Source organism: Mus musculus, chromosome 17 (genome assembly GCF_000001635.26).
Source record: "Mus musculus strain C57BL/6J chromosome 17, GRCm38.p6 C57BL/6J".
NCBI classification, from domain to species: domain Eukaryota; kingdom Metazoa; phylum Chordata; class Mammalia; order Rodentia; family Muridae; genus Mus; species Mus musculus.
In genome coordinates, this window is record NC_000083.6 from 33,088,806 (window position 1) to 33,110,986 (window position 22,181).

The following is a 22,181-nucleotide window of genomic DNA, read 5'->3' on the forward strand; positions in this document are numbered from 1 at the left end:
TGACTTTAAATAAGCAGACTCCAGACTTAGTTTCCAGGGGGAAGTGGGAAAGCTCTTCTTTGGAAAAACCAAGTCTAAATTCTTTTTAAATGCAGTTATCAAGATGAGCGGATGCGGGGCGTGGTGGTGCACACCTTTAATCCTAGCACTTGGTAGACAGAGGCAGGCAGATTTCTGAGTTCGAGGCCAGTCTGGTCTACAAAGTGAGTTCCAGGACAGCCAGGGCTATACAGAGAAACCCTGTCTCGAAAAACAAAACAAAACAAAAAACAAAAAAAAAAAAGAAAAAAAAAAAGAAAAAAGAGTGGATTTCTGCCCGGGCCATGAGAGCTTTGGCTGCAATATGGCATGTGTGCCCCACTTATTAAATTAAGAGTTTACCACCAAGCTCTAATGTGTGTGTGTGTGGGGGGGGGGGGGGTGGGGGGGTTGGGGGGGGGGTGTCTGATCGCTTATCCAATTAGTACCACGGAGCACAGCACGAGCTATCCAATCAGAAGCGCCGATTGGTGAAGCGGACGTTCCTCACCGGCCTTCTCTTACTTGCCAGACTATTGTGGTGATAGAGTTCTGCCAGCTGAGGGAGTCACAGGTATCCGTTCAGGGTCCGTGTTGTGTGGCTGCCAACACCAGGATCATTCCTAAGGCCCCAGCAAGCCTTGGGCTCAGCTATGGTAAGTGTCCTTACGGCCAGCTGTCCAATCAGGAACGCCGGCAGAAAGCGGATATGCCTCACCCGCCATCTTTCTTCCTGGCACGGTCTGGTCAGCTGAGAGGGCAGCGGGTACGGTTAAGCCTCTTTGGCTCCGGGACAGCTGACCTCTGGAGCCTTCTTGAAACTACAAGAGGGCCCGGGAGCAGACGAGGCGAACGTCGGGGCAATGTAAGGGGCGCCGGGTGTTCCCCGGGTAGATGCCTCAGTCCTACATCCTCAGTCCTACATTGCTTTGGGTGCTGCGGGACTCAGGGTTTCTCTGCACTCTAGGTGGCAGGACCCCGGCGGGCAGCCCCATCTCTTGCAGAATCCTGTACTTCTGTCTCCTCAGCGAGACGCCTCCTGTAAAGTACAGGTAGATGGGCATGTTAACACATGACCACTACACCAGCCCATACGACATGATGACGAATTGAAGGCCAGTTAGGACATAGACCCTGTCTCAAAGAGGAAAAAAAAAAAGTAACTTGAAAATATGGTTTATTTACTTCACAAGTCCAGGTTACAGTCTATCGTCTATCGCTGCAGAAAAGAACTCTGCCCAACCATTCTAAAATATAATAAAGTATGCTTTGAGGAGAATAGCAAGTGATGACTAAGCCACCTTACCTGTAGAATGGGCTAGAAGGAAGCCTGGTGATATCCACGAAAGATGTGGGAAAATGACCTGAAAGGCAGTTTGCAGAGCTTCAAAGCTTTCCTTCCTGTATTTGCAAAAGCATGGGTTATTTTGTTCATGTTGTTTATGGTGATATATTTTTGTTTGTTTTATTTTAAGACAAAAAATCTCATTATGTAGCCCAGGCTGGACACAAAGTAACAGTCCTTCCTCAGCCTCCTAAGTGATAAGGTTATAGGAATACATCAACATGCCGTGCCCTTGATACAGAAGAATTTAATGTAGGGGAGGCAGATCAGGGTACTAAATAACCTTGAGGCTGACTAAGGCCACAGTAAATCTCTTTTCACCCTGTTGTGCTTAAATGAGTCAGTGTTTCCCTTCTGCCTACTGATGAGACGACAGAAAGAAATCTCAGTATACGGTTCTAATACTCCAGGTCCACAGAATAGAAAGAAGAGTAGATTTTTCCCCCCTGTATATTCCAAGAAATCTCTCCAGCACTCCTAAAGCCAAGGCAAAATTGTATGGTAGGAGCAGAGGTATCACAGACCCCACAAAGCAGAAAAAGCCCAGGGAAATTGAGGGAGTGAGGCTGCTGCAGTCTTTAACAGTAAAGTCCATGGAAGAAGGGTTACCCTTAAGACCTCACAGATAAAGAGTCACCTGCATACAGGATAGCTCTGTGGCAGTCACAAGGACAGTTGCTCAATACATGACAACTAAAGTATTTGCTTCATCTCCCAGAGGGTTTTAGACAACTCTACCCAAGTTTTGTGAGCTTTGAGCATGGCTAGTATCTTCTGGTCAAACTACTTACTTTCGGTATAGATTCTGGAGTTTCAGTTTAACAGGTGTTTGAAAACATTAAATGAAGTCTTCTAGACGTAAATATTTGTAACTTTAAATTGTGGGTAGATCTGAGTAACATCATGACATATGCAGCTCTGCTAGTGCATCATTCACCTCATATAATCTCATCATATAGCAGCTATGTGACTTCACATCAGCCCACGAAGAAAGGTGAGTGTGGTGCACCATGGCATTGAGACAGAAACTGACTCATTATATATTGCGATTATAGTTCGAGTTCACCATTATATGTTGTTGTAAATACCTTCTTGTGTCTAGTTAGCAAATTAACATTTCTCACATGTCTGTATAGGGAAAACCATAGTGGTTAGGCTAACTACTTGCCACTATTTTAGTCTTCCACTACAGGTCTTGAAACATACCTCCTTCAGATACTGATGAGTTCTGCGCTTCTTTTCTTCCTTTTTATACACACTTGTGGACATGTATTTTGATCTTTCCCACCTGCTGTTGTACTTGGTTACCCCACCCCCTTCTGCAGAACCTGCTCTCACCTCAGCTCCCCTCCTGCCGTCACTGCTTTGTTCATTTGTGACCTTAGGATGCTAATCATGGTTACCTTAGTGAACGTGGCTGAGAGTTATTTACTGAAGCATGGCCAGTTTATCAGTGGCTACACTTCTGAAAACACTGACTCTTCTCCAGCAAGCCATTGACCTCTAAATAGTTCCTCAGGAACAGTGGGGCCTGACAACGGGATGTTGGGGAGGCCCCATTGTGCAGGCAACTATAGCTGCTTGGAGTTCACAAGCTCAACAGCTGTATCATGTCCAGAACACAGCACTCACAACATTGCTTCCCATCCTCCAATGTTTGTATTTTCTCTTTTCTTCTTTTATGATGTTCTCCATGCCTTGGATTGGGTGACAGGGGCAAGTATTCAAGAGTTACTTATATTCAGGACTTGGACTGTTTATGAATTTCTGTATTAAACATCACCCACTGCACAGAGAAACCTCTTTGGCCAGCACTAATCTTCTTGACAGCAGCACTAATCTATCAGTATAAACATTAATATTTATAAGACAGCTTGACATCGGGTCCATAGAGCAAAACAACGATAGGTTAGGGCCTATGACCTTTCCACCCAAGGGCTTTGGAGTTCCCTTCTGGAGGGAGGGCCTCAAATACAATCAGATAATTGTTCGTCACCACCATAACTTCCATGCCACTTTTATACCAACCGGCTGATTGATATTGCGGATTACAGGGTTCACAGCTGGCTAGGACACTTTCATCTCTGCTGCAAGGTTCTGGCTTGATTTTTCTGTTTCCTGCAATCAAAGGGTGTGTTGTTTTCAGCAATAGAGTCCAGCCATTTAGTTCTTGTGGTCAAGAAGAAACAGGCCCCAGGCTAGCTAGAAGCCTTGGAAGCAGGTATAAGATGTGGGAACTATCAGTTCAGGAACATGGATGGGCGGGGCGGAAGTTCTTTGCCCGCCATCTTTCTTACTGGCGCGCCATACTAGTGCAGCGATCCTGTCAGCTGAGAAAGTCTTGGGGGCTCAGGCACCGTGGCCAGAAGACCTTCGACCTCAGGAGCGGGGGTGAGGCTGCAGGAGGCTCCGGACACAGACATGGTGAGCTTGAGTCGGGTGTGTGAAGTGGGCGGACCTCCCGTAAGTCAACATCTGAGGCTGACACCGCCCCCTCCCCCGGGTGCTGGTGGGGCTTGAGAGAATCCTTCTGCTCCCTGGGCTGTGGGACTCCATCGCTCTTTCACCCGGTTTCCTGTCGGCAGCTCCGCCCTCGCTATGCCAGGTCCCCTCACGTTGTGGTGATCCTGTGGGGCTTTCGCCTTTAATGTAGGACTGTGGACTGGAGCTGCTGTGGGGTTAGGTTTGCGTCTCTGCTTTCTGCGGCAGTTGTTTTCCTGGGAACCTTTCAAATTATTGAGGAGGCTCGTCTGCAGCTTACGGCTGCAGTCTAGTGATGTATAGAGTGGAAAAGAAATCTTAATGTATCCAGGCGCCTCCTCACACTGCCCAACTCATTAGAAAGAATCCATATGTAACTGAGCTGTGTGAGGAGGACAAGTGTGCTTCGCTCTGACGTCTTTGTTACTGTCCTTTGACAGGTCATTCATTCATGATGATTTTAAGATTGCATACTAATTGGAGGAAGACTTGAATGCGAAAAGCATTGCAATAGCGATAAGCCCCAACTCTTAAGGCCTTCATGCAGTCCAGGAATTAGGCAGAAAAGGGCCTAACACTTATATATTCCACCCCAAGTAACTAGTGTAGAGAAAGAAAACAAAAGGGAGGGGACTTTGGCCTGAAGGCATCCTGATCTTTGGGTGACTATAACGGAAAGATTGTGTGCTGATTTTACTGCGAGCGGGTCAGAGACGGCAGGTGTGAAAGGAGCAGCATATTGGAGGAAGAACAGACCATTCAGAAGTTCGCTTAGTATTTTTTCACTGTTCGATTCAGCCATACAGTTTTGGGACTTAATGGGCATTTGGATTTTTTTTTCTTTTTTATAATTTTATTTTATATGTATGGGTAGTTTCCCTGTGCGCATGTGTGTGCACTGCATGCATACCTGGTGACCTCAGAGACCAGAAGATCCTCTTTCTTCTGGGATTGGAGTTACAGATGGCTATGAGCTAGCTGCCTTGTGGGTGCTGGGAGTCAAACTTAGTTCCTCTGGAAGATCAGCCGGTGCTCTTAACCACTGACCCATCTCTCCAGCCTGTGGCAAATGGGCATTTATCAAGTTTGTGTCTGGGTTGGTCATAGATTTAAAGGGACAGGCCTGGAAGTAACATCATCTAAGGGTAAGGGTGAAATTGTTTCTCAGGTATAGAAAGCATTGTGAGATACAAGGCTTGCTACCAGCCAGAGAGAGAGAGAGAGCAAGCGTGTGGAGATATATATATATATATATATATATATATATATATATGGTCTGAGAATGCGTGTATTGGGCAGTCTGAGGAGAACTTACCTCAAGAAAAGTATTTATCATTTTCCCAGATTATTTTGGTATAATCTTAAAAGCTGGTCAATGTCCAAGATTTTGCCTAGGACAGATGACCTTTGACTTTGCTGAACAATAGGAATGTCTTTGGATTTTTTCCTTTTCTTTATATATTTTAAATTTATTTATTTATTTATTTTTGGGGACAGAGTCCCACAATGTATTCTTGGCTAGCTAGGCTGGAAATCATTATGTAGACCAAGCTCATCTGGAATTCAGCAGTCTGCCTACTTCTGCCTCTTGAGTACAGGGATTAAAAGCATGCATGCATCTTCTCTTCTTACAGGCAACATTTGACCTCAGGCTAATTAGGCATTTAGAGTGCTACCCTTCTGTCATTTTAGGACAGAGAGAAGTGACCAGATAGAGTATGCAGATCCTTGGGCTGGCATCTGCAGTGAGACAGTAGAGTGGGACTGAGCCTTAAAACTGTCAGGATTTATTTGTTTAAAGGTTCATTTACTTGTATGAGTATAACTCTTTGTATGCATATATGTGTGTATATAGCTCATGCGTGGCCGTTGCCCACAATGGCCAGAAAAAGGCATCAGATTTCCTGGAACTGGAGTTATGGATAGTTGTAGGCCCCTATGTGGGTTCTGAGAGCCAAACCCCGGTACTCTTCTGGAGCACCCCTTGCCACCCTAGCTCCCTCACTCTCTCTCTCTCCCTCTCTCCCTAGCCCTATCTCTCCCTCTCCTCACTCTCCCTCTCTCCTCCCCCCTCTCCCCCTCCCTCTCTCTTCTCCCTCCTTCTCTTCTCTTCTCTTCTCTTCTCTTCTCTTCTCTTCTCTTCTCTTCTCTTCTCTTCTCTTCTCTTCTCTTCTCTTCTCTTCTCCAAGGGTTCTAGGGATCCAGCTTAGGTCTTTAGGTAGGCTTGGTGGCAAACCCCTTTAGACCTGTTGAGCCATCTTACTGACTGGAACTTCTCAGGATTGTGCCAAGTATAGATGTGAGAGTTCAATTGTAGGACATCCTACTGGTATTGGAGAATCTGCTAATGGCACTGATAGCATAAAAGGCCAGCACAATTGAGGATTCTCAATTAACTGTAGGTGTTTGGCCACTACTTTGAATTGATTTTGTACAGGAAAGAAGCTGTTAACACTGATGTACTGGCTAGTTTTGTGTCAACTTGACACAGCTGGAGTTATCACAGAGAAAGGAGCTTCAGTTGAGGAAATGCCTCCATGAGATCCAACTGTAAGGCATTTTCTCAATTAGTGATCAAGGGGGAAAGGCCCCTTGTGGGAGCTTGGTCTACGTAATGATTTCCAGCCTAGCTAGCCAAGAATACATTGTGGGACTCTGTCCCCAGAAATAAATAAATAAATAAATTTAAAATATGTAAAGAAAAGGAAAAAAATCCAAAGACATCTCTGGGCTGGTAGGCTTGGTTCTATAAGAGAGCAGGCTGAGCAAGCCAAGGGAGCAAGCCAGTGAAGAACATCCCTCCATGGCTTCTGCATCAGCTTCTGCTTCCTGACCTGCTTGAGTTCCAGTCCTGACTTCCTTTGGTGATCAACAGCAAGATGGAAGTGTAAGCCGAATAAACCTTTTCCTCCCCAACTTGCTTCTTGGTCATGATGTTTGTGCAGGAATAGAAACCCTGACTAAGACAACTGAAAACAGTGCAAAGTTGAAGTTTTCAGTGGCATTTCCTAGGTGCGCAGCATTTCCTGATTTACCAGAAGTGAAGCACCTTCTTGGCCTGCACCTACATAGTGACCATGGGGTCTCTGCACAGAGATGGGTTCATCCCTGTGATGTGAAAGTGAAGCAGCCTGTTTCTCTGATCTCACCTTTTGTTTCCCTTGCAGAATTGTGTCTCTATAAAACAAGAGTTTACAAAACTACTCTAACTTTCTTGTGTGATTTGAGTATAAAGTGGTGATATTTCAATTCTCTGTATGGGTACACACTTGCAAAGCGTGCCTTCAGGAATCTGAGGCAGGAATGTCGTCATGAGATTGAGGACAACTTGCTCCAGATGGTAAAGTCAGGGTCAACAAGTGCCCCAGAGTGAGACCCAGGCTCAGTACTCTCTCCAACCCAAAGACTAATAAAACATAGAATGTTGGTGATGTTTGTTCCTGGTCAGCTCCTGACTAGATTGACTGTGAGGTCTGAGGAAGGAAAGGAATCACAGAGATGTTTATGGAGGCAGTTCTTCCCTCCCACCTTTACCGAGATTAAACCCAGATTATCAGGTTTTCATGGCAAACATTTCTGTCTGCTGAACCATCTTGCTAACCCAAGGAATCCTTAAAATAAGGTATTTGTTAGCAATCACTTTCAATGACAGCATGTGTATTCCAATGCAGTTCCGCTGTTGGTGAACAGATAGGCCATGGCACTTCCAGAGGCTCGCTTTGATTTTATTTAGCTCCTTACATAGAGGCTTTCTCCTTTACTTTTCTCTTTCCTGGTTTTCCTTTTCACAATTTTATAAATTGTTTATCACTAAGTGACGTTTCATCACCTTTGAATTTTGAATGCAGTTAATATTGTTTTAAACAGTGTGGTTTCTTTGTCCTAGTCTCTAGCAATTATATTGGTATTGGTAACTAAATTTGTAGTAAGACCAGCCTTGTCTCATTTCTCTGCTTGTTGGAAATTGGCTTCACTATTTGGAATTGTTAATTGGAATTGTTCTGTATTTATTTTGTTTATTTTGTTGCTGCTTTGTTTGGTGATGGTCATAATATTATTTTGTCCCCAGGTTCACAATGGGAAAATGTAGGTGACTTTTCAACTATGGGTAAAGTCAAATTTAGCAAGAAATTTTGCATTTTTATAGATGTATATTTATTGTGTAATTTAATAACACTTCAGATAATCTAGTTTATTATTTAGCATTAAATGTAATAGCAAGCATAATTTATGATTGTATGTTATTTGTACTGATTATCTTTGACATTGAACATTTTTATGTAATTCTTCATGTTTTATGAGTCTCTGTCTTTCCGTATTTCTCTTTCACCTGTTTTTCTTATTGTTTTGTATTCATACATGTATTAAGATAATGCTGCATAACCGTACTAAAGTCTTCCATTGAGTCTAGATTTTTATTCTATATCTTGGAAGAGATTGTAGGTGAATGATAACCATTTTCATGAAATATTAGTATAAACCAATGAAACCATGCTTTGTCTCTCCTGTTTGGGACACATACTTCATACTACTTCAGTTTTTAAAAATACATACAGCCCTATATATATTCTTTGTCTTCTTGTGGTTTTATCAGTAGTTGCTTTCTAGGGGTCATTTTATTTCATGTAATATTATATTTATGCACAGAACTTCATTAAATCTTATGATATTAAAGTTCACTGGATTAGTATGAGCAACACTCTTTGCATTGCCCATTATATTAGTTATGTTTCTTATTTCTGTGAGAAAATACCTGAGAAGAAATACATTAAGGGAAGAAGGTCTTACATTGGTTTACATTCAGATTGAATACAGCAAAGCAGGAAAGGCACAGTGGCAGGTGGCCACTCTCTGTCCTCAGGAAGCAGACAAGAAGCAAGAAGTGGAGCCAACTATAAAACCACAAGGCCTTCCCCTAGGCCACTTCACCTCCTCAAGGCTTCACAACCTTTCCCGACAATGTCAATAGTGTAAGATCAAGTGTTCAAACACATGAGTCTATTGTTGACTCTTCAAACTATTCTGGTGTGAGTGTGTGTATGTGTGTGTGTGTGCGTGTGTGTGTGTGTATGCCTCAATGAAGTAAAGCTTAACAATTTTGATCCCAGAATTGGACATGTGGGTTTAGTAAAAAAGGAAATTGGGAATGGGGGGGAGGTGAGGAGTGAACTCTGGTTACCGTGTGATCATCTGATTGACTGTCTTACCAAAGACTTGATATTTTTTGTTTTAAGGGAATTTTTTTCTTCGCTTGTTGTAAGAACCTAAATTTAAGCAGTAAGTTACATGTGGACATACATTTCTAAAAGATAAGTAGTTCTCAGACATAAATTAATGATATTGCTAGGGAAATTAAATGAAATTGCTTATAAAAATGATATACTTAGAGCCCTCTTCTCTGCTTCTGAGGTTTTGCTGTGTTTACTGCAGGGAATAATCATTTAACATAATGTATAATATGTAGGAAAATAGTAATAGAGTTGCTACTTGGTAGCTTCTGTTGAAGAGTGTACTTGTCTTGAGTGTGTGTGTGTGTGTGTGTGTGTGTGTTGGGGGTTGGGAAGGGCAGGTCTCCATACACATTATCCTCATTTGGAAGAAACTATACTTGTTAAATTCTGTTTTCACCTTCATAGTTACTATCTTCTTAGTTTACATAATTATAATTATTTCCCTTGGGGTTCTTTTTCTTTATGGAAATGACATCTTCAGCATCCCTCTGTCTATCATCCTAGATACAGCTATTGTTGTCAGCATCCCTCTGTCTATCATCCTAGATACAGCTATTGTTGTCAGTATCACTCTGTCTATCATCCTAGATACAGCTATTGTTGAACTTTATCTGTCTAATAGCATTTACTGGAGTTGCATGAGTGCACAGAATTGGCTTTTCATGGTGTGATTAGCATCATCTTAAGAGTAAGAATGCCCATCAGTAGGAATCCTACAGCTAATGTGTCGGTCTTGGGAAGTAATGTTCTCTTGGGGGTGCCACTTGGCCCATGTAGTTGTTATTGTATTTTGAGTTAAGACATTGAGTTAAACATCATTGCCACATATTAACCATACTCTACTGTGTTATCACTACATATGGATCTGCCTGAAATGGCCTTTAATTGTCCTCAGTTCCTTCTTATGCTTTGATTCTATAAACTTGATTCTGCCTTAAATAGCCTTCTGTGGCCAGAGGAGAAATGGGTAGCACCCTCAAAAGAGGGAGAAATGTTGTGGAAGATGTTGTTCAAACAAACAAACAAACAAACAAACAAACAAACAAACTACACATGGATATTTCAGGAATCCTGTGAGATTGGTAGAACTGATAAGAAAAACTACAGTCAAAGTGAATGTTTTGCTCATATTGGTCATGAGCAACAGACAGAACAAGTTGCCAGAACCACTGAGGCACTGTAGCAGGGTATAAATCCTAATTTTAAAACCTGGAGCATAGGGCGAGATTCTGTATCTTTAGTATCAGTGTTAGCTAGAGTATATGCATTGCCTTTAATCTTCTCTTTGATGGTTTCTTCTAATCTTCCTCTGAGCTATAGCACTCAGAAGTCACAGGCCAGGCCACCAGAGCATCTCTCATGAGTATACAGGTCAGCATACTGAGTAACAGGCCAGGTGAGTGTATATACTAGGTAGCTAGTGCCTATAGTACTAGACTGGTTTCAGCTTTCCATCAGAGACTCAGTTATTACATCTGGAAATTTACTGGGCAGCTTTCTAAAAGTGCTCCTTCAACATCAGCTCCCTCCTCTCCACTTCCTGCACAAGATGCTCCTTGAAGTTTTTATAGCAAGGTGCATGGTACTGTTTTTTGTCATATGTGTTTATCTACTGTTCACTGTTTCTGACAGACACTGAGGCATGTCCTAGAACATGTCCTCCACATAAGAAGACAACCACCTTTATTATTATTATTAATTATTATGCTCATCTCTCATGTCAGACAGGATTGTGTCATTGTTGTATAGAGACTTTTCCTGTGGAGATGCAACATACACATATCTACCTACCCCCAGAAGAGGAACCCAAGACAGATCGAAGTAGTAATTGCTCTAGACTTTTTTTTTTTTTAACTATTGCCAAAAAATGGTGGGAAGAATCCAAACCCCACTGGGTTGCTAGAACACTGCACAGTGCAACTGAAGCACCTAATTATGTACTAGATTATTCTTCTACACCCCAATCCTGGTCAGTCTCTAGGTCTGTCCTCAATGCCTTGAAAAACATTGAAAAAAAAAAAGCATACATCTGGTATTGCTTCATATGATAAAGGGCAGGATCACTGTATTCCTGAGTTTCCCTCGTTACAACCCACGCTCCATTCAGAATTCGCTTTTCAGGATGTTTGTGTCAGAGTTGCTACCTCCAGCTGTTTCGTGTAGCACCGCATGTGGATAGATGTATACCAGTCCCCTAAGATGAGCTGAGAGTGGATTGACTGCTCTGTAGAGAAGGGCTAGTGATAGGTCTCTTCTCAGGATGGACACTGACTATGGCACGCTGACAATTCAGTGAACTTCCTTTGACTCAAGCTTCCTAAGCGTAGTCCCAGTACGAGCTTTATTAAAGCTGTTTATCCAAGGGATGCATCTTTTTTTCTTTTTTTTCCGTGAGACCTTGTGACCTTACACTCAACAGATAGAAAGATCCCATAATACAGTGTTTCTCAACTTTCCTAATACTGCAACCCTTTAATACAGTTCTCATGTTTTGGTGACTTCCACTCATAAAATCATTTTTATTGCTATTTCCTAACTATAATTTTGCTACTGCTATGAACCTTAATGTAAATATTTGATTATATAGAATATCTGATGTATGACCCACAGGTTAAGAACTGCTGTTGTAGAGGGTCCTGGAAGTATTCCCTGGCCTTAAGGGGTCCTAGCCCCATCTTATTCTGACAAGCTTCATGGCTGAGCTTACAGTACCAGATGTGGTCAGTGCAGGGGATACTTAGATCCTAGCATGCACCCCACCAAGTTGTCCCCAGATGAGACGCTCAGTCATTTTTGTTTCACCTTACCTAGATCCTTTACTAGGTTGGGTAAGCTCCTTGGACTACAAGAAATAAGACAGATGCTAGCCCCACCCACTTTGCTCTCCTGTGGTAGTACCTAATGAGGTGGCAGATGGGAGTTACCACCTATCTCCAGGGTAAGGCCCTATTCTCTGACTTCTCTCCACCTATGGCAGATGGGGTGCTAACTCACTTCTTCTGGTTGTACTCTGGGCTCTTTTCATTCCTCCAACGGGGCATTAAGGAACTAGCTTTGCCCACTTCTTTTGTGCCGCCCTGTCCCCCAACCCCAAGGTTCTGGTTCCATTTTTTTTTGTTGTTGTTGTTCAGAAATCTTTGATAGTTGTGTTGTTTTTTTGTTCAGTGCTCATTCTTAGACACCTACCATTGCTGCTACTGCTAGCGCCAAGTGTTCATCCTCCCTTCTGAATGCTTTCTCCCTTCCAAGACACTCAGGAAAGCAGGGCTGGGGGGCAGCAGGTTGGTTAATACTCCACCCCAGAGAAGATGGGGCTCTGCCACTTTGATAGGGCAGTTTTGAGCACTACTTGGAAAGCGGGGGGGGGGGGGGGGAGGGGGGGAGGGGAGGGTCTATTTTAGTGGGAAAGGGGTATAGGGACCACCTTCTCCCCTTGTTCTATGGGGAAGGATGGCTGGTATTTGTTCTAGCCTGGTTTCTATTTGCAGTTACTTGAATAAAAAATAAAAAACAAAACTTTCGAGGGGGTGCTATCTTGAACTCATTGTGTTGCATCTAAAATTGTGACATCATTCCTATCATTTCATTGTTCTTCGACATTTTCTAATTTATTTTTAAAAAGTAATTTTTTTAAATTAGCTTAGTAAATTACTCTCCAGAATGCCTGAGGTTACTTCATAAGAAACCCAGTATCTTCCAGACGTTTTCTCTTAGTGCAGGCATAATAAATATATCGAACGATAATAAACTGTGACAAAAAGTGAGAATTACTCTCAGAGCAGTTCAGTAAAGGCCCATCATTCGCATAACAGCTTGCGAATGCTCAAGTGCTCTCCCTCTCGTGATCATGTTAAGAACTTTTAAGCATTTAAAGGGAAAGCAGGACTTAAGCAACTAACATATTGTGTACAAAAACACAGGTCCCCACCCCTTGCTATCAGTCTGTTGAGGTCCATTCCAAGAGCAATATATAGACAAAAGCAAAAATCACACTTTGGATTGAGTCATTTCTAAGACTATGTGGACGATGGATAGCTGGTGTTAGCTGTGTGTGCACTAAGTAGCTGAAGTGTTAAACTGTATACCAAAAAAAAAAAAAAAAAAAAAAAATCTTGCTGGATTGCAAGACCCAGCAGCATAGTTGTTATTCCTGTCCTCTTATTTCTTATTTCTTTAACAAAGAGTTCCAATCTAATACAGGAATTGCTGTGTAAGAGGTACAGGGTGTGCATGGTGAATAAGAGTGTCATGGCCTTTGGAGAAACACATACCCTGTGAACTGCTTGGAGAAGGTATCTACTTTACAGCGCTGTGACTCTCTATTCTTCTCCCTGATATGGCATATTTTAGGACTGTCTAACTTTCGAGGATGTGGCTGTGAACTTCACCTTGGAGGAGTGGGATTTACTGGATCCTTCCCAGAAGCAGCTCTACACAGATGTGATGCAGGAAACCTTCAAAAACCTAATTGCTATAGGTAACGATAAGGTCATTTCCTTGCTCAACAATGAGAGAGCTGTTTTGCTTGCCAATGCTGTTCAATGATTTAAAATATAAAGGGTAAATGTGATAAATATTCCAAGCATTTCCTTGTTATACTATGAACTTACAGAAGTTAGTATAGGTAGGTTTCATAATAATTTTTCTGGCTCTGCATTTTAGGACAAATTGAGGAAGTCCAGAGGAGTAAAGATGTTGATGAAGATTCTAGGAGAAACCTAAGGTAAAATTTGTCCCCTCCAAATAAGAGGAATGTTGCTTAATAATTTGGGAATGAAAGGTAGATAGATGGCTTAGTAGTTAATAACATTGTTCTTTCAGAGAACCAGGATTAGATTCCAGCACCCACCATCTATTACTCCAGTCCTAGGAGATTGGACATGCACTTCTGACCTCTTTAGGCACTGCATGCAGGTGTTGCACAGACATTCATGCAAGCAAAACACCTATACACATATAAATAAATAGATAGATAGATAGATAGGTAGATAGATAGATAGATAAGTAAATAGGAATTTTTTAAGAATGTAGAAATTTTAAAATAAACCCAACTTTAAAATAATTTAATCTCCAATAATTTTTATAAAATTCATAGAGAATTAAGAATATACTAACAAGATGATACAGTTGATCTTCTGATCATCAAGTATATACAAATTTTGTTTCATGTACAAAATTATTTTAAAATGATATGGGCTATGTAGAGACTTGAAGTGCCAAGGTCAGGGGGTACCCAGGGGGTCTCCTACCCTCTCAGAGGAGAAGGAGAAGGGGGATGGGGAAGAGACTGTGGAAGGAGGGGACCAGGAGTGGAAGTAGTGATCAGTATGTAAAGGGAATAAATAAATTAAAAAATGATCTGGGAAGAAAACAAAACAAAACAAAACAAAACAAAACAAAACAAAATGATATGGGCTGGACAATAGTGTGTCGGGGGTACGAACATGTGCTGTGTGAGCATTAGTACTTGAGTTTGGGGATCCCCAGCACTCACGGGTTTTTTAAAGGCAAGATTTAGCTATTTCTAGGGTTTTCTGGCTATCAGCCAAGCTGAAAGGGTGAGAAGGGTAGCATGACTTCCAGATCCAATAAAAGATCCCTGTCTCAAGCAGTTGACATGGAAAGTGATGGAAGAGGATCCCTGGTATTCTCATTTGACCACCACATGCAGACACCACACCCCAGACAGTCAGGACTAGTGAGGATGGCTCAGGAGGGAAAGGTGCTTTCCACTAAGTCTTATGAGTGAGGTTCCATCCCAGAACATGCATGGTGAATCAAGAGAACCAACTCTTACATGTTGTCCTCTGATATCTATATTGAGGTAGTGGCACATCTGTACTCACCCATCACACACACACACACACACACACACACACACACACACACACTCAATGAAATGTAGCCGGCTGAGGACTGAGCTCACAAATACCATTCTTCAGAGACCCTGAGTAGGGTCTCCTGCATCCATTTTGGAGCAGCTCGCAAACTGTACTCCAGTTTTAGACAGTGTACAGTACAGGTACCACACTTATGGACACACACACACACATACACACATAAAAATAAAACAAATCTTTACAGTTTTTTAAAAATACAAATAAATACTGTTTTAAAGATTAAATAATAAAAGTAGAAAATGTATGACATCATCTTCAGGCTTTGAGTATGAGATTTTTTTTCTTTTAATGAAGAGTGTATTGACTCCACCAAGTTTTCCTCTAAGACCTTTATACAGTCTCCTCTACTTACCCAGTAATAATAATTTAAAAGCTTGAAGGAATGTTTTCTTTCCACTGGTTATCATCTTCAAAATTTACTGAATATATGCAAGTATTTTAAAATCTGAAAGCATTTTTGTAGAAGCATTTTGTTTAAAGAATATGTGTCATAGAGAGGCACCTTTAGTACTGACTAATGACAGTTCTAGCAATAGATGGTAGTTAGTTCAAACTTAAGCAGCACAGCAAGAAGCAAGACTCCAGAACAAATGAATAATGAAAAATAAACAAGTGAATAAGCAAGCATAATGGCATGGGCATTCAGTGTTTGCAGAATATTTTACTTGGTAAAAGTGTTAACATCTATATGAATACCAGAATCTTCACATATGTTCTCTAGAAATCCTGTGGGACATTTAGCACATTCATGTTAAAGAATTCTAGCCATGTAAACTATGAACAATGGTTCTGACTGGTAACTTATAAGTGAAATCTGAGTGCTATGCCTTCTACTTTTTACAGACGTGGACTGGTGGAATTATTGTATAAACCCAGTGAAGGCAGACAATGTGACGGAATCTTCAGTGAGTTTCCAGATACTGTTATGAACAAGAAAACCTCTCATGGAGTAAAACGGTGTGAAAGTAATTTATGTGAAGACATACTTATTGGTCTTCCACCCCTAAATATGCATATTCCTCTTCAACCAGGACATAAACGATATGAATATGAGGTATATGAAGACAGTCTCTATAAATTTAGGGAGTGTGGGAAAACCTTCATGTATCCTGAGTGCTATCTGAAACATGGAAATACCCACACCATTGAGAAACCGTATAAATGTCATCAATGTGGGAAAGCCTTTTCTTCTTCAAGTAAGGTTCGAAGACATGAAAGAACTCATACCGGTGAGAAACCCTACATATGTAACCACTGTGGGAAAGCCTTCCCTAGTCGTGGTTCCCTTCGACGTCATGACAGGATTCACAGCGGAGAGAAACCCTTTGTATGTAAGTATTGTGGGAAAGCTTTCACTGGTCAAAGTTCACTTCCACGCCATGAAAGAATTCACAGTGGAGAGAAACCCTATGTATGCAAATACTGTGGCAAATGTTTCATTTCTTCAAGTACCTGTCGAGTACACGAACGGACTCACACTGGAGAGAAACTCTATGTTTGTAACCTGTGTAATAAAGCTGTCACTACTCGTACTTCCCTTCGAAATCATGAAAGAATTCACAGCGGTGAGAAACCCTATGTCTGTGAACAGTGTGGGAAAGGTTTCATCTCTTCTGGTACCTTTCGGATCCATGAACGAATTCACACCGGAGAGAAGCCCTATAGATGTAAGGAATGTGGTAAAGCCTTCACTATACAGAGTTCTCTTCAGCGCCATGAAAGGATTCATACTAGGGAAAAACCCTATGACTGTAAGGAGTGTGGGAAAGCTTTCAGTGGGTACAGTTCCCTTCGGCGCCATGAAAGGATTCACAGTGGAGAAAGGCCCTATGCATGCAAGCAGTGTGGGAAAGCCTTTCCTGCTTTGGGTGACTGTCAGAGACATGAGCAAATTCACACCGGTGAGAAGCCCTACATATGTAAGCAGTGTGGGAAAGCCTTCACTCGTTGTGGTTCCCTTAGAATACATGAAAAGACCCATGCTAGAGAGAATTCCTAAGCATAAAATGTGGGAAGGACTCCTTATTGCATGCCCTTTCTATAAAAAGTTGTTACAATGTTTAGTGAAGCAAACAAGTATCAATATAAAGTTATGAGGGTTGCCACTAGTCATATTTTTCAATTAACAAACAAAAGAACAAACTAAAAATGCACCCAATATCAAAACTTGCTCAGAAAGTTGACTGTAAGAAATTGTTTTAAAATTCTATGAGATTCCTCAGGTAGTAGGGAACCATAAATGCACATTATGAAAGGTTCAATACAAAGTAATTTATGTAGAATGCTCCAAAAATTACATAACCTGAAGGAAAAATTTCTAAAATTATATCACACTGATTAGTTTATTACTAAAATAGATATCTGAACTATTTGTTTCTAAGTCTAACTCTTGTAAATAAATGGTGGCATGACATAATTCTATGAAGTTTGCTTAAGCAGTGGAGCAAGAGAGTATCTTTTTTTTTTTCCCTGTTCCCTACCATTCTGAAGACTTTTGGTTGTTTGAATAGTGAAATGGCCTTTTGAGATGTAGTTACAGCAAATATCTTAACAACAAATGAGTTGGCACTAGCTCACGGTGCTAGGACAAGATTCTCCAGGATGATGGATGTGCTCTAAATTGGCATCTCATACAGCACTGTTTCTCCTATGGGTCCGGGACTTGAGGGCATGGGAATCATCCCTATAACTTACCAGCAAATTTTATTTTCGTGTTCTGTAGATATTATGGTTCCACCAGGAGGAACACCCAGCCATTCCTTTGAACTGGAAGCTAAGACACCCACACATACCTAACACCACACCCATTTACTCTGGATTCCTTGTGTCCTTGAGTTAACTAAAAATTGTTATTGTTACTGGAGTGACAGTTCCACTTGACCAGTGGGGAATGAGACTGCCATTCAGCAATGGAGATGTTCTGATTATTTTTTGTTTACTTTACATAAGCTAGAGTTACCTGTAAGAGAAATTGCCATTAGATTGGCCTGTAGGCAAGTCTGTGGGGGCATTTGTTTGATTAATGATGTATGTATGTATATATATTCCTTTAATGGGACAGGGCTACTGTGGGTAGTGCAACTCCTGGGTAGGTGCTGTATAAGAAAGCAGGCTGAGTGAGCCATGAGGAGCAAGCCAAGACTCAAGTCTTCCTCCTTGGTCTCTTCTTCAGATCCTACTTCCAAGTTCTAAGTTCCTGCCTTGAGATTCTCCTACCCTGGCTTCTCTTGGGGTTGGAATGTAAAGTGTAATTAAAACAAATCCTTTTTCCTCAAGTTGATTTTGGTCAGTGTTTTAGCAACAACAACAACAATAACAATTCAAACTAGAATACAAGGAGAGGAAGTCTATTCCTGGATTTCCTTATTATTGCCATGTCTGTTGATTAAAACCCATGGGAAGCTACAACGCAGTCCAAACAGGGTAATAAATGGCTCAGATACTCCAGAATGCAAGTTTGAATGGCTTCTCAGGGTAAAGAACCAGTTGATTTGGGTGTATGATGATGTTTTTATTTACTTATAAGTTTTTTTATACCAAAATTTATTTTAAATTATAAAAATGAAGATGCTTAGCACTTGCTGAAAGAGGAAGAAATACAAAATGACATCAGAAGGTACTTATAAATATGGCGTGCCTGTGGGTCCAGTTACAGAAGTGAGAATTCTGATTTTATCGGGTCTTATTTTATTAAGAGTATATATGTTGGGCTGGGTGTGATGGCGTATTCCTTTAATGCCAGCGCTCAGGAGGCAAAGGCAAATGTGTCTGTTAGTTCAAGACCAACTTGGTTGACATAGTGAGTTTCAGAACAGCCAGGGATGCTTAGACTCAAAAACAAACAAACAAACAAACAAACAAAAGAATATGTTTATTTTTATACTTGATAGTGTTGATTGCCAATGTGACAAATCTAGAATCACCTGTGAGATGGGCCCCTGAGAATACCTGTGGACAGTTATCTTGATTGCATAAATGAGGTGGGAAGATTCACCCACTGTTGGAAGTGCCAGTTCCTGACTGGAGTCTATGAGCATATAAAAGTGGAGCATTAACTGTCTGAGCACAAGCGCACAAGCGTTAACTCACTGTTCTCTGCTTTTGACTATGGGTGTGAGAGCTGCTCAAGTTACTGCCATATTGACTTCCCACAGTGATGGAATTATAAGCCAAATAACCCCCCTTTCCTTTATGTTGCTTTTACCAGGACATTTTGTCACAACAGGAAATGAAACTAAGGAATATACACACATATAAAATAGATATTCATGTTTTCTTTTATCCCTTCTTTTACCATGTAATATATTTATTGATTTAATAATGCTGGGTATTGCTATGTATTGTCATATTTAATTATGGTATAATAAGTGAATAAGTTTTCCTCAAGGGACTTTGGCACCTATTCTGTGGAAACAATGTTTTCATTTGTACATGAAAATCATGTTAGGTGAAATAACTTTGTTAGCGTCTTTATTTAGAAATTGTGTATAACATAGGTTCACCTGACTGATGAAACGCACCTGTATATTGGTGAGGAAATTTCCATAGAAGGAATGATATGTAGGGCAGTGACTTGGAGGGGAAAACACAGATTCAATGTGGGTAGCAACTCCCAACATGGTCCTAGATGAAGTCTCAGGAAAAGCAGCAGGCACATACCTCCCTTCCTTTCTGTCTGAGTGTATCTATTGATGCTACTACGAACCTCTGCTGTCTTTTTCCTCTTAACTTGGACTCAGTTCTAGTGACTCTTCAGGAGCTTCCAGTATTTGGCCTCAGATTGGGCCCCCTAAGGCATTTAGCTTTTCAGAGTGGGCAGCTACCAAGATCTCTACTTCTCTGGTACAACCAAGCATTGTTGGATCACCAGCCCCTATCATATGTGACAATCTAGTAAATATCTTCTTTAATAACTTTCTTGGTTCGATTCTGGAAAACCCTAATATGATCTGATTAATTGAAAGAGAGAAATTTTGCTCTTTTTCAGCTTTTGCAAAATTTAATCAATTTTACAAATTTCAAAGACATGTACAGAATGTTTGGGGGTTTGTTTGTTTTGTTTTGTTTTGTTTTGTTATTTGATCTGGATCCATACTACTACTTAAGAACTACCTACTTTTTAAAAGTTTCTGTGTGTAAACATGTATGTGCTGCAGAACATGTGTGCAGGTCAGAAGGCAGCTTTGAGTGTCAGTTGCCACCTTCCATCTTGCTGAGGCAGGGTCTCTCTTGTTTCTGCTGCATCTGCTAGCTGGCCTGTGAACTTGGGGGATCCTGCTTCCATCTCCTATCTTGTCATAGAAATATGGGATTACAGGTATGCGATTGCTGCATCTGGGTTTTAGGAGTTTTAACTCATGTCGTCTCACTGGGCAAGTCCTTTATCTACAGCTGTTGCCCCAGACCAGAATTATATATTTTGCACATAATGTGTTAACATTTCTCATCATAAAATATGCTGTTCCTATGAGTGTATGGCTAATTCCAGTCATCTGGACTAGTTTAAACTTTTATAACTTAGATACTCAAGTATTTCCAATGATATACCGAACAGTCCTCCAGTAAATACAAATGTTCTTCAAATTTGGTAATATTTGCTTTTATAAACTCACAATGAAATGAGCCCATAAATTGAAATTGAAAATTACTGAACTTCAATGCTAAGTTGAGGCTAAATTTGAAACTCTTCAAATTGAAGCATGCCAAAAGGAGAAAATTATGGAAAACAAAACACTGCCTCCCCCCGCCCCCCCATACAGTCTCTGGTTCTCTTTGCTAATAAAAGCAGGAAACTTGCGATACCATTGATTAAACCCAAATTGAAAAGCCTGCCATGGTGATCATACCTTTAACCCCCTAGCACTTGGGAGATTCTCTATGTTCAAGACCAGTCTAGTCTGCACAGTGAGACCCTGTGCCATAAATGGAAGAACACGAAAGAAGGAAGAAGAAGAAAACAACTTTTCTTTTTTAAGACTAAAATGACATATTTCTAGCACTTGCCTCTCATTCCTACATCTGTACAATTGCCCACAGAAATCTGCCTCACTCCACCTTTGTCAAACAATTCCTTAGCGTTTAACTTTTGTCACAGACTGTACTCTCTAAGAGTGTTTTTTAAAGGGTTTGTTAATTGTGGGGGCGGGGGGAGGGATGAAGGGGGTTTAAACAACCTTTAAAGAAATTATTTCCTTCCCTTGAGCACCTTTCTATTTTAATCTCCAAATCTACACTGGCTCAGCCTGAAATTTTTTTTTTTTCATCAAAGCCATGAATCCCACTTTTGCTTGGTGACAGCATGCTGTGAAACTGTCTTCCTACCTGCAGTGACAAGCTCATTTCCATAACACCTGTTGGACAAAATCACCTGTTTGATAATGACACATTAAATAGCTTAATTACCTGAGTGTTTCATGCTGCTGTATGATGTGATGGCAATATTATGCTCATTAAGATGAGCTGTGCTCTGTCTGATTTGTATGCATCAAGATCATCCAAAAGTACATTGCATATTGATATCCAGTTTAAGATCGCCCTTTGAAAGTCAATAGCATTTTCTTATTTTTTTTTAATGTGTATGTGTCTGTTGCGCACATGAGTTTGTGGCAGCAGAGATCAGAAGACATGGTTGGATCTCCTGATCACCATGGCAGTTGTGAGTCACCTGATGTGTTAGGAACTCAATCTGGGTCCTCAGCAACAATGGTGTATTGGTTTATTTTCTGTTTTGGTATGAAATATCTTAAGTCTTTTCCACTCCCAAGTTTTTGTTGTTGGTTTTGGTCTGTATTTTATTGCAACAGAAAGGAAACTCCAAAAAATGCACTCGTAAGCAGTGAGCCATCTCTCCAGCCCCTTGATAGCATTTTCTGATCAGTGATTTTTGTTTCCCAACCACTTAAAATAAAAAACCTCCATAAACAAAGACTAGTGTGAGTCACTGATCATCCTTCTTTCTGTTAAAATACTCCTAAATAGAGTATTCATTTACTTCTTAGTATTACTATAACAATTTTTTTTTTTTTTGGTTTTTCGAGACAGGGTTTCTCTGTGTAGCCTTGGCTGTCCTGGAACTCACTCTGTAGACCAGGCTGGCCTCGAACTCAGAAATCCGCCTGCCTCTGCCTCCCGAGTGCTGGGATTAAAGGCGTGCGCCACCATGCCCGGCCAACAATTTTTAAGTCTGTTGTTAGACCTGAAAAAAAA

General features: G+C 40.9%; 1 protein-coding gene across 3 annotated transcripts; it reads left to right on the forward strand.

The window, feature by feature from the left end:
• Positions 1 to 561: 561 nt before the first annotated feature.
• Zfp563 (zinc finger protein 563) lies at positions 562 to 21,902 on the forward strand. Of its 3 annotated transcripts, none has more exons than NM_001024950.2 (4): positions 562 to 674; positions 13,426 to 13,552; positions 13,738 to 13,798; positions 15,819 to 21,900. In NM_001024950.2, the coding sequence occupies exons 1-4, from the start codon at positions 672 to 674 to the stop codon at positions 16,972 to 16,974; spliced, it is 1,347 nt and encodes a 448-aa protein (NP_001020121.2). In that variant the 5' UTR covers positions 562 to 671; the 3' UTR covers positions 16,975 to 21,900. The 3 variants fall into 3 exon arrangements, with proteins under 3 accessions (NP_001020121.2, XP_006524318.1, XP_006524319.1); XM_006524256.2 differs by lacking the exon at positions 562 to 674 and adding an exon at positions 2,296 to 3,787 and having other exon boundaries at positions 15,819 to 21,902; XM_006524255.4 differs by lacking the exons at positions 562 to 674; positions 13,426 to 13,552 and adding an exon at positions 2,068 to 3,787 and having other exon boundaries at positions 15,819 to 21,902.
• Positions 21,903 to 22,181: the final 279 nt, after the last annotated feature.